Source organism: Aulonocara stuartgranti (assembly GCF_965226115.1).
Source record: "Aulonocara stuartgranti genome assembly, chromosome: 8".
In the NCBI taxonomy this organism is placed as follows: Eukaryota; Metazoa; Chordata; class Actinopteri; order Cichliformes; family Cichlidae; genus Aulonocara; species Aulonocara stuartgranti.
The window spans coordinates 20,914,407-20,926,961 of NC_138959.1; the positions used below are offsets into that span (position 1 = coordinate 20,914,407).

The following is a 12,555-nucleotide window of genomic DNA, read 5'->3' on the forward strand; positions in this document are numbered from 1 at the left end:
AGGCATGAGAAACCTCTCTGCTCCCCTCTCATGGACTACAGAAACAGAACAGGCGTTTATAAAGTTAAAACAACAGCTTTCTGTCGCCTCTGACCTTGCTGTGCCAGATTATGCTTTGCCTTTTCATCTTGATGTTTCTGGAACCGGAACCCATATCAATGGTATCCTGTTCCAGAAAAAAGGGGGAGAGAGAAAAGTGTTGACATATGTAAGCGTAATGCTTGACAACACTGAAAAACGCCACCCACCGTGCACACAACACGTTTCTGGACTTGCAAAAATCATTCAGAAAACAGCACACATAGTGATGAACCACCCACTAAAAATTTTGACATCACACAGTGTGGTGGCCTACGTCTCCTCACAGGCCTTCACACTCACTTCACTCAGGCAGAGACGCCTCAGTACCATTTTGGAAGCACCACACATCACCTACTCACATGAAGGCATAAACATGGCTGATCACATGGGATCAGGGGAACCACATATGTGTGAAGAGGTTGTGCAGGTACAGGAGAAAATCAGGCCAGATTTGCAGGCAGAACCTCTAATGGATGCAGAAAAAGATTGGTTCACAGATGGATGTTGTTTCAGAACTGAAAGTGGAATGTTGAAGGCTGCATGGGCAATAGTGGAACAGACAGACATGAGATGGAAAACAGTGAAAGCAGAGCAGTTGACAGGACAACAGTCTGCACAGAGAGCTGAACTGAGAGCGGTGATTGAAGCCTTAAGGATGGGAAAGGGACAGAAAGTGAATATATACAGCGATTCAGCTTATGCTGTGGGAGCAGTGCATGTGGAGCTCAAGCAGTGGCTAAGAGCTGGTTTTTTGACAGCCAGCGGAAAGCCTATTAAACATGAGATAGAAATGAGGGAATTAGCGGAAGCACTGTTGTTACCTGTTAAGGTGGCAGTGGTAAAATGCAAAGGACACAGTGCCGGATTGGACTTAGTGGCATTAGGTAACAAACAGGCCGACTTAGTAGCTAAGCAGACAGCTGGTTACTTACCCTCCCTGATTATGGTAATGGACCCAGAAGCCACACCCCCTCCAGAAAGACCACCCATACAACTAGGCCTAGCCACAATCAGAGAGTTACAGGACAAAGCCAGCCCCCAGGAAAAATCATTATGGGTAACAAGAGGGGCCACAAACACAGATGTTTGGCGTGGCCCAGATGGAAGGCCCATTCTACCGCCAGGGGTCAGACAGACAGCAATGGAAGAGGCACATGGAGTGGGGCATGTGGGACCTGCACAAATGATGAGGAACTTAGCCGCCTGGTGGCACCCTTATCTAAAAGACATGACAAAATACATGGTTAAAACCTGTAAGGAGTGCAACCAATTTGGAATCAAGCCCGCCTTCAAGCCAATAGCAGGGTACTTCCCCATCCCACTTTGCCCAGGGAAAGAAATAATCATTGATTACACAGACATGGTGGACAGAGTAGGTAGTTACAGGTACCTGCTGGTGGCTGTGGATGCATTTTCAGGTTGGCCAGAAGCCTGGCCGACAGCAAGTGAAAACAGTGGAACTGTGGTGAAGTGTCTGATTAATCATTATATACCACAGCATGGGTTTCCCGAGGTCATAAGGTCGGACAATGGTTCACATTTCAGGAACCACGATCTGCAGAGGGTTGAAGCCGCATTAGGTTTGAAACATAAGTTTGGCTCAGTTTACCACCCCCAATCCCAGGGGAAAGTGGAAAGGATGAATCAAACTCTAAAAACTAAATTGGCTAAAATCTGTGCACAGACCAAATTAGATTGGGTTAAGGCATTGCCTCTTGCATTAATGTCCATAAGATGCTCAGTAAATCAAACCTCTGGTTACACTCCATTTGAGTTGGAGCATGGCAGGCCTTTTCCTGGCCCCTCCTCTCGCCTGTTAATGTCGGATGAAGCTGATTCAGACCTCGATCCGAGGACATATTATAACATGCTCCGCAGTTTTGTTGCCCAGTATTCCTCACAGGTCGCTGAAAGAAACCAGCAAGAGCTGAAAGAGGCGGCTACACCTGGAATGGACTACGTCCTCCTGAAAGTCACAAAGAGAAAGTGGGCTGAGCCTCGCTGGACAGGCCCTTACCGCATAACAGAGCGGACCTCCCACGCTGTCAGGCTCGAAGGGAAAGGTGACACCTGGTTTCATTACACACAGTGCGCTGCTGCCACCGAACCAGGAAGAACCTTGAGAGAGGTGCAGAAGGACCTGTCAGAAGGAGCTGCAACAGCATCACCAACCACTTGAGGGAGCCAAAACTCAACCTACAAGCCGGCTGGTTACAAAAGGGGGTGTTCTTCATACTGAACTAAACATTTTTATTTTTCTATTTTTAACATCTTTTATGACTTTGCTTTTATATTGGCTTGAGTTTTTAAGATTTACATTTTACATTGCAATAGTTTTAACCGCTGAAAGCTCATTTAAAGTTGTGTCACTGATACTTTTTGTTGCTCTTTAACTCCTAGAACACGCCCTTGGCGAGGTGGGGGGAACTGGACCACCTTTCTGTGCCCCATCATCCTCTATTAGAAGACATCCAAGCTAAGTAAACATGTCTTGGCCCTTTCCCCCTGAAATGACAGGCAGGCAAAGATGTTGCGTCTTTGTTTGCTTCCTGGCCCTGGGTCTCATTCCCATTGGCATAATCCTGATCTGTGAAGGGCCCCCGACACTTCTGACACCTTCAAGTTCAAAAGCTTCGCCCCCTTCTGACAGTCCCAATCTGACAAATGTAGCCCCTAGGGTCTTGCCCACCACTTCCTCTCCAGTTTTGCCCACGCCCGATCCATTTAGAAAGAAACGAGACACGGTTACCTCCTGTACCCCAAGTACGACTAGAATGATTACTCTCTGTGTCCCCAACAATAAAAGTTGGGTAGTCGAAATAGATTTCGCTAGCTTCCCAGTCACTCCCGTCACCAAAGACCAAGGGGGGGATCTTTTTAACCTTGCAGTACATCTCTCCTCCTCAGTGTGGTATATAACCCTGGGAGGTTGGCATCAGTGGAAGTGGTCCAGTTTAGTGTCAGAAACGGACCTCGATTGGTCCAAGCACTCTAGGGGTCAGGCTTTGCACTGGAGAAACCAAAATATGCTCAGAATAGCAAAAAAACCGGATCTTTCAGGCTTAATTTTTACCCTAAAGGATCTGGCCTTGACCTCCTGTCAACAATTTATACTTGCCCCTTGGACTGATCGCACCGCCCTGTATTGGCAAATGGAAATATGCCCTAGCGTTGGTGCAGCTCCAAGCTCTGTAGTTAAAGATGATAACCCCACCTTTAATGGCCCTCCGGTGACATATACAAACGGGGGGAGAAACGGCCGAATACGCATTGTAGACACAAATAAAATGTCTAAAGATGACCTCTTCCAAATTCTAACCGGTATTTCTGGAGCAACAAACAACTGGTTACTACTAGCTGAACAAGCTGCTGACAAGACGGCTTCCGACTGCATAGTGTGTATGGGAGCCCGCCCCACTTTAAGAGTGGTACCGGCGCCAGTCAGTAGTGCATGCCTCCTGCATCTTATGAACAATACAAAACGAGGTCATTGCTCATATCTGGAAAATCACTTTCCTAAAACTCAACGCTCGGTCTCTAATAAACCACCTTTCTTTTCTTCAGATGTAGCTGTGAACAATTTCACTTGTATTAACCTGACTGGCAATGCAGTAAAACTAGGTAGCTTGAACTCTTCTTGGTGCACTGAGAAGACGGTTATGAAACCAAACTTCCGACCTACGGCTAGGGCTGATTTGTGGTGGTGGTGTGGCAATAACAAGTTATATGATGGTTTCCCTCGGGATGCGTCAGGTCTTTGCGCTCTCATAACTCTTATTTTACCTGTTTTAGTCACTCCAGTAGATCTCTCTACAGAAGTACACGAAGTTGGCCTCCCATCCTCCTCTGAACGCCGCTCTAAACGTTCTCTAATCCCAGGTTCAGCTCATAATCCAACCTATATTGATGCTGTAGGTATACCCCGTGGGGTCCCCGATGAATATAAACTGCGAGACCAGGTTAAAGCAGGATGGGCCTCGATACTTTGGATGGTTGAAATAAATGCGAATGTAGACAGAATTAACTACATTCACTTTAATGTGCAACTGTTGGCTAATTACACTCGAGATGGTTTTGAAGCTGTGCATGCACAGTTATCTGCCACTTCCCTAATGGCTTTCCAAAACAGGGTCGCAACGGATTTTCTCCTCGCAGAAAGAGGCGGAGTCTGCAGCCTTTTTGGTCAGGAGTGCTGTACCTATATCCCCAATAACACAGCTCCTGATGGTTCCCTCACTAAAGCTATTACTGGTCTCACAGCTCTTACTGTTAAAATGAAGGAACACTCGGGCGTTGATACTGCCATGTGGGACTCTTGGCTTAACATGTTTGGCAAATATAAGGCCCTTGTAGCTTCCATCCTAGTTTCCATCTCAGTTTTTGTTGCTGTCCTAGTCACCTGCGGTTGCTGTTGTATTCCATGCATTCGATCCCTCTTCCAGAGACTGATTGTTACAGCTCTCACTCCTGAGGATAAGGATCTCGCCCGGCAGATGCCTTTATTGGCTAGTCAACTTCCCACCTCCTCGCCAACGGATGATGAAAACTCTGATCGTGAGGGTGACGAACATTATCGTCTTTCTCTTGTTTAAATGCTTCTAGAATGGTTGTTTCTCTGTGGTGTTTTGTATTAGGCTTGTTATTAATTGTTTCCCTCACCCACTTCCTCTTGAAGGATATATCTGGTTGAACTGTGTCTGGTCGGGTTGTGAGGGTTAAGCGATGTTCTCAGGGTCTCCGGACTTAAGCCTGAGCGAATGTGTACTCCCACCACTGGATATAAATTGTTTTTTTTCCACACCCCTTCCTCACGTTTTACCATATTCACTTTTGAATGTCCTTAGCAGTTACCGTTCTGGGTTTATTTTACGGTTGATTTATTCTTTCACATTTTCACGTTTATATCTCTCATTATTATAGTATACTCTGTACTCTCCACATTTTTATCATTACTTATGCTTTTTGGTTGCTGGGTTACAGGAACTGTTAATTTTGTGTCACTACCCTGGTTGCACTGACTCGTTGTATCCTTGGGTGCAGGACAGCTGTTACTGCTTTCGTCGGGAACCGAGACTGCTTGCAGCCGACCCCTGGGCAGGGTGGTGCCTGGACTCTTTTCTCCTCATCTGCAATGACAGATAAAGACAAATGATAAGACCCGAGGAGTTTTTCGAGCCAGGCTTCGACACGTCTCTGTGTTCCTTTGAATGTTACTTATTTTTGTGTGTTGACCCATTTAAGATGGGTCAAAAGGGGGATTTGAAGAAAATATAATCTGATCAAACATTATTCAGCTTTAAATATTGTTCAGCTTTAAAGTTACTGTGCAACTGTGTAATAAAAATGTGCTCACGACTTTGGCCTTGAGAGCGATAAGAAGCGATCGCCTCATCCTGCAGGTGCAAGATATCTGCAAGCGAAGAGACTAGAACACCCAAGGCCGATTTCCTTTTATGGAGTTGTTTTTCTGCTAATGCAGCACTTTCCTCACAACCCCCTCCTGTAAGTTTTAGAGAATATATACCCATCCTCACAGCAAATCTTGGGAATCTCCTGATGTGAGCTGTGTTGAGAGGTTGTCTCTGTCACAATAAAAGTTCACTGATTCCCCATCTGCCGCAGGTGTCCGGTTGTCTTCATTCTCCGCCAGCCTGGTTAAGTCAATTCCTCCTTAACATCTAAAAGAACCTATTTAATGAAGGAAGACGGGTTCACTTTGTGTTTAATATTATTCTATTGCTGTTGTTGTTTTTTTGTATCCTTCAGTAACTATCTCGCTACTGGTGGTGTGGATAAGGTTCAACAGTGCTTCTGCTTTGCTTGATCCTACTCTTAGAGAGTTTCTGAGTAAAGACAAGCTTTCACTGGACTGAGTAGTGTCTTTTTTTATCAGTTCCTCAATAGCATTAAACCCTATTATTGGTTTTTGCATCACATCCTGACTTACTAGGATTGGAACCCGAACCTCATTCTGAGCTACAGCTTTTCCTCTCGAATCACAAAGGCTAAGGCTAACTTCTACCCAACCCTGGAAAGGGACTTCAGATCCATTTACAGCTCTCAAGTCTAAAAGTTCATCCTTACTTAGTAAATCGCTGATGGGGTGAACTTCTAAGTGAGGTAAATTGTCTGATTTCCAGCATGCACTCATTATTGAAACTTGGGCTCCCGTGTCCCACAGTGCCTGTGTTTTGCAGTTATTCATTCTACACCATACTAGACACTTTCTGCCCACGAGCTGTGCTACTTTTCTTTTTTTGGTACTTAAATTTAACACGTTTGGGGGTTGGTTCCTAATTTTAGGATTTCCTGAGTCAGTTGGTGATGCTAGGGATAAGCTTTGGGCCTTGGGAATGTTATCACATTGGGACATTGGTGGTAAAGCTGTGGCTTGTCCCGCAGTCACAGCCCCGCCCAGTTTTCCTGCTTCTGAGCTCCCCTTACTTTACATCCCTTTGCCCAGTGAGAGTCACTGCCACATTTGAAACAATGGTCACAGTCCCTGTTTTCTTGTTGACATGCAGAGCATCGCCTTTTTGGTCTCTGAGCTGCCTTTCTGTACGCCCTGACTTGTCTACCACCATCACCACTTCTATCTCGTTGGACAGTTTGCACTAGTGAAGCTACCTGTCCTGTGAGTTCCCTAATTGCTGAGTTACTTTCCTCAATTTTTGCAAATAAGGAGTTATCTTTGAGGGTTTTAGCCGGTTTTGTGTCAGGCTGGCTTGTGCGGGGATCAGTAAGCGCTACATTCTGCTCAACTACATTTAGTCCTGTTCTAAATGACCTGTGGGCTTTTGCCTTTAACGCTCTCTCGCTTTCATTGTACTGGGCTGTTTGCATTTTCATTAATAAGAGTTCATCGCTACAGTTTTCATCCTGCAAATATGCTCTCATTTCTGCTCTGACATTGTCATTTAGAAGACCCGTTCTAATGGACTGAAAACATTGACTTTGAACAAGTTCTTTGTTATACTTTAGGCTAGACTGGGTGCGCTCAGATGCGAAAAGGATTTTTTGACGCAAATCCAGCACTCTAATCAGGAACTCAAGTGGTGTTTCATTTGCCCCCTGTGTAGCTTTGGTTAATTGCTGGTACAGTACTGTTGCATCCGTTTCTGCATAATGGGCTTTTAGAACTTGTCTCAGGCTGGTCAATGTGAGATCTTCTTTCCCTTCCAAATAGCTCCTTAGTTTTAACCCAGGACTGATGGCACGTATGACAGCCTCCACAATCTCAGCTTCAGAGTAGCCCGTTTTTAAGCCGCTTTCCATCTGGTGCTCTAAGCTACTGAAACTCAGCGTGTCTTTAGCTGTAGACTCACCCACATGTCCACTTATCCTGAAGTCTTTTCTGAATCCACCTGATGAAACATTACAGCAGCTGTTGCCAATACAGTCTCTCCCCTTGCGCTGTGTTTCGCCGTCCAGCGACGTCCTCATGGCCACCTGCTGCTCCGCTGATGTCCCTTGAGCCGCCTGATGCTCTAGCGATGTCATCGGCCCTGTCCGCTGCTCCGGAGGTGCCCGCGCCGCTGCCAGTTGCTCCTCGTGCACAGCCTCCACCGTCATCTCCGCTCTGTCTGAAGATGAAGACCGGACCACCGCTCCTGCGCCAACAGCCGCTGACCGCGCCTCCACCAGCAAAACCAGCACATCATTTAGCTCCAGAAGCACCGGCATGCCTTCATCCTCTCGCTGTAAAAGCTCTTCTCGTTCACAAAACTGGCTAATAAGCTTAACGAGAGCTCTGCGAGATTTGCTTTGTATTTCTTTGCTGCCCTTTTCTGTAATATTACATAGTTCACATACTCTGAGCAGTTCTTCCAAAGAAAGTCCACATAACTTCTGCTCCAATTCCAACAAAAAATCTTCACGGTTCACAGACATGCTTGAAAGATAACTAAGACGAGTAAAACTCTCTCAGTGTATCCGACCGGAGAAAACACAGTTTCCGTGGCATTAGCTAGACTGTCGCAATCCGTTAGCATTAGCTCCTTTGCTCTGTCACGCTCCTTTACTGTGTTCCTCTGTGTGAAGTAGTCCCAAAAACTATCTCGGTGGGACCTCCAAAATGTTACACCACTCCAGGACAACTTGGTGTAAACAGCAGAACCGAGTTTATTTGGGTACTTCAGAACCGTGGCTTTCACATACAGAGCCCAAAAATACACTCTTCTTCTTTTCCTTTTTCGAACATAGTTTTTCTTTTTTCGTGACTGCCCCCTACTGGTGGAAAAACATGTAGCAGCCAAAAATCCAAACCTATAGTTGAATAACACAAATACCAACAGATTTATGCAATGTTTTGGACATATTTTAGCTTTACACTTTACCAAGTGCTACACTTGCCTAATAATTCTGCACTCCCTGTAGGTCTGTTGACAGAGCTCTGTACAGGTCTGCTCGAGCTGACCTGAAAAGGGGTCCCACCTGTCCAGCAACAACACATGGCATGGAATAATAGACATCATAAACCACAGAGGCAGAACTGTGAAAACAGAAAACCTGAGTGTGCAGCTAGCAGAGGACATAAACAGCTTCTTTGCCCGCTTTGAAACACCACAACAGCAGCATTCATCTGCCTCAGCCCTGCTCCCATCCTCATCCTCACCTGGTTCCTGCACCGCTCCATTCACTGTAACGGAGCACGATGTCAGATGAGTGTTCCTAGCAGTGAACCCCAGGAAGGCGTCCAGACGGAATAAGTGGTAAAGTGCTAAGACCATGTGCCCACCAGCTCACCCTCATCTCCACCAGAATCTTCAACCTCTCACTGGATGAAGCAGCCATCCCATCCTGTCTAAAATCAGCCACAATCATCCCAGTACCAAAGAAGTCTCCCATCACCAGCCTGAACTATTATTGCCCTGTGGCCCTCACACCGGTAATCATGAAATGCTTTGAGAGACTAGTCCTTCAGCACACCAAGGATTACCTCCCCCCAGAATTCGACCCCCACCAGTTTGCATACCGTGCAAACAGATTCACAGAAGATGCCATCACCCTCCACTCGGTGCTGAGTCACCTAGAACAGCGGCAGAGCTACGCCAGAATGCTCTTTGTGGACTACAGCTCACCCTTCCACCACTCGCCCATTGAGAGCCTACTAACTTACTGCATCACAGTATGGTACAGCAGCTGCACTAAGGCGGATAGAGCCACCCTCCCAGCATGTTTGCAATGAGTAGGAGATGCTCTGTATCTCACTGTACAACTGTATAGTGACAAAGGTATTGGGTTCTTTTCTAAAAATTGCTATAAACAGAGGAACCCAAACTGATGAAAAGTGGCGAATATTTTTTTTCAAATGACTATTTTTTAGTGGATTTTTGATATAGAAGCAGAATGACAGAATGTTAAAAGAAGTTACTTTTAGTCATTGTAAGCTGGGCATTGCGTTCTCTGGCTGTTCAAAGCCATGGAACTTTAGACTTTCCAAGCAAATAATGATGGCCATACTGATGTTCTTTTCAGTACATTTTACTTTATGTTCATTTTCATTTTTATGATGTTTCTATTTTTACATAATTCCTCCCACATAGCAAAATTGGTATGGCCTGGATCTGTCCCACACAATGTGCTTACACATGGCCTGCGTACCGCAAAGAATGACGGCCCTATGGTGGCCCAGATCTGGTTTACCAGAGGTGGCCCACACATGAGCCAGCACAAGGCCAGTTGCAGACACACTGCTGGCCCTGTGCTGGCCCAGAACAGTTTCAGCTCTGGCCCCAGATGTCAGCCTAATGTGTACCTTAGCCATGTAAGCCATGTAATAACAACATGTGCTGGAACATAATAGTGCAAAAGTAACATGACGAAACTCTGTTCAGACAGTGAATGGACTGATTCTTATACAGCACTTTTTTACTCACCCATATTACTCAAAGTGCTCTATACAACATGTCACATTCACCCAATCAGGCCAAATGTGGCATGCCATCACATAAACAGTGCCATCTTACCATGCCAGAAGTCAGCCAGCAGTGCCGGCTTGACACCAGATCCAGGCAAGACCCGTCTGCTATGTGGGATGACTTGTTCTTTTGGCATTTTAGTTGTGGATTATGTTTGGACTGTGTCTCTTGCCCTTTCAGTATTGTTTCCTTGTGCTTCTAAGTGTCCCTTTGTTTCTTTTTAGGTTATGTAGTATGGGTTAGAGATATTTTGTATGTTGTTTTTGTTTAATAAATCCGCCTTTTGGATTATTCCCTGATGTGCCTGAGTTCTGTTCTTTAGTGTCACTTTGAAAGGACACACATCCAGCATTGACATATAATTGTTCTTTCAATTTTTGATAAAGATTACAGTGAATTGAGATGTAACTTGGCCCAGAGGTACGGTAGGACGCCCAGAGTAAGAAAGTGTTGAAAGTTGGACCTCAACTATTATGGATGATTTTTAATGAATTTTTGAAATTTCCATAATTGTAGTGTATTGGCTGTATTGAATTGCATATAAATGTCCTTTAATTTCTGAGGAATTTTACAGTGAATCTGGATGAAACTTGGCACACAGGTACAGTAGGTGTCCCAGAGGGGGGATGTGTTGAAAGTTGGACATCAACTACTCAGGATGAGTTTTAATGAATTTTTGAAAATTGACATAATTCTATTGTATTGACTGTATTGAATTGAATAAAGTACCCTTTAATTTCTGAGGAATTCTACAGTAAATCTGGCTGAAACTTGGCACACAGGTACAGTAGGTGTCCTAGAGGAGGGATGTGTTGAAAGTTGGACATCAACTACTCAGGATGATTTTTAATGAATTTTTGAAAATTGACATAATTAAATTGTATTGGCTGACTGCATTGGATACAAGTACCCTTTTATTTCTGAGGAATTCTACAGTAAATCTGGCTGAAACTTGGCACACAGGTACAGTAGGTGTCCCTGAGGAGGGATTTGTTGAAAGTTGGACATCAACTACTCAGGATGATTTTTAATGAATTTTTGAAAATTGACACAATTGTAGTGTATTGGCTGTATTAGATTGAATAAATGTTTCCATTAATTTCTGAGGAATTCTACAGTAAATCTGGCTGAAACTTGGCACACAGGTACAGTAGGTGTCCCAGAGGGGGGATGTGTTGAAAGTTGGACATCAACTACTCAGGATGATTTTTAATTAATTTCTGAAAATTGACACATTTTTAGTGCATTGGCTGTATTAGATTGAATAAATGTTTCCATTAATTTCTGAGGAATTCTACAGTAAATCTGGATGAAACTTGGCACACAGGTACAGTAGGTGTCCTAGAGGAGGGATGTGTTGAAAGTTGGACATCAACTACTCAGGATGATTTTTAATTAATTTCTGAAAATTGACACATTTTTAGTGCATTGGCTGTATTAGATTGAATAAATGTTTCCATTAATTTCTGAGGAATTCTACAGTAAATCTGGATGAAAATTGGCACACAGGTACAGTAGGTGTCCCAGAGAAGGGATGTGTTGAAAGTTGGACATCAACTAATCAGGATGATTTTTAATGAATTTTTGAAAATTGACATAATTCTATTGTACTGACTGTATTAGATTAAATAAATGTTTCCATTAATTTCTGAGGAATTCTACAGTAAATCTGGATGAAACTTGGCACACAGGTACAGTAGGTGTCCCTGAGGGGGGATGTGTTGAAAGTTGGACATCAACTACTCAGGATGATTTTTAATGAATTTTTGAAAATTGACATAATTAAATTGTATTGGCTGACTGCATTGGATACAAGTACCCTTTAATTTCTGAGGAATTCTACAGTAAATCTGGCTGAAACTTGGCACACAGGTACAGTAGGTGTCCTAGAGGAGGGATGTGTTGAAAGTTGGACATCAACTACTCAGGATGATTTTTAATGAATTTTTGAAAATTGACACAATTGTAGTGCATTGGCTGTATTAGATTGAATAAATGTTTCCATTAATTTCTGAGGAATTCTACAGTAAATCTGGATGAAACCTGGCACACAGGTACAGTAGGTGTCCTAGAGGAGGGATGTGTTGAAAGTTGGACATCAACTACTCAGGATGATTTTTAATGAATTTTTGAAAATTGACACAATTGTAGTGTATTGGCTGTATTAGATTGAATAAATGTTTCCATTAATTTCTGAGGAATTCTACAGTAAATCTGGATGAAAATTGGCACACAGGTACAGTAGGTGTCCTAGAGGAGGGATGTGTTGAAAGTTGGACATCAACTAATCAGGATGACTTTTAATGAATTTTTGAAATAAACATAATTGTAGTGCATTGACTGTATTGCACTGAATATGAGTTTACTGTGATTTCTGAGTAATATTACAGTAAATCTGGGTAAAAACTGGCCCAGAGGTAAAGTAGGTGTCCGAGAAGAGGATTGTGTTGAAAGCTTGGCATCAACTTTTAAGAATGATTTTTAATGAATTTTTGAATATGCAACCAGACTGTCACGATGGCTGTATTGAGCTGTTCCATTGTAATTTGTGTGC

At 43.8% G+C, this 12,555-nt stretch overlaps 1 protein-coding gene and 1 long non-coding RNA gene across 2 annotated transcripts in view; both read right to left on the bottom strand.

The window, feature by feature from the left end:
- LOC309713301 (uncharacterized protein) overlaps window positions 1-8,306 on the bottom strand; it is a 36,534-nt gene extending 28,228 nt beyond the window's left edge. Inside the window, exon 1 of the mRNA XM_082544832.1 lies at window positions 7,407-8,306. Coding sequence (XP_082400958.1) covers window positions 7,407-7,971 — 565 coding nt within the window. The 5' untranslated portion in view covers window positions 7,972-8,306. The remainder of the gene's footprint in view (window positions 1-7,406) is intronic.
- LOC309713305 lies at window positions 2,672-5,840 on the bottom strand. The gene is made up of 2 exons (XR_014278542.1): window positions 4,604-5,840; window positions 2,672-2,830 (listed from the first exon to the last, which is right to left on the bottom strand). It is a non-coding gene; the product is annotated as an uncharacterized lncRNA (long non-coding RNA).
- Window positions 8,307-12,555: the final 4,249 nt, after the last annotated feature.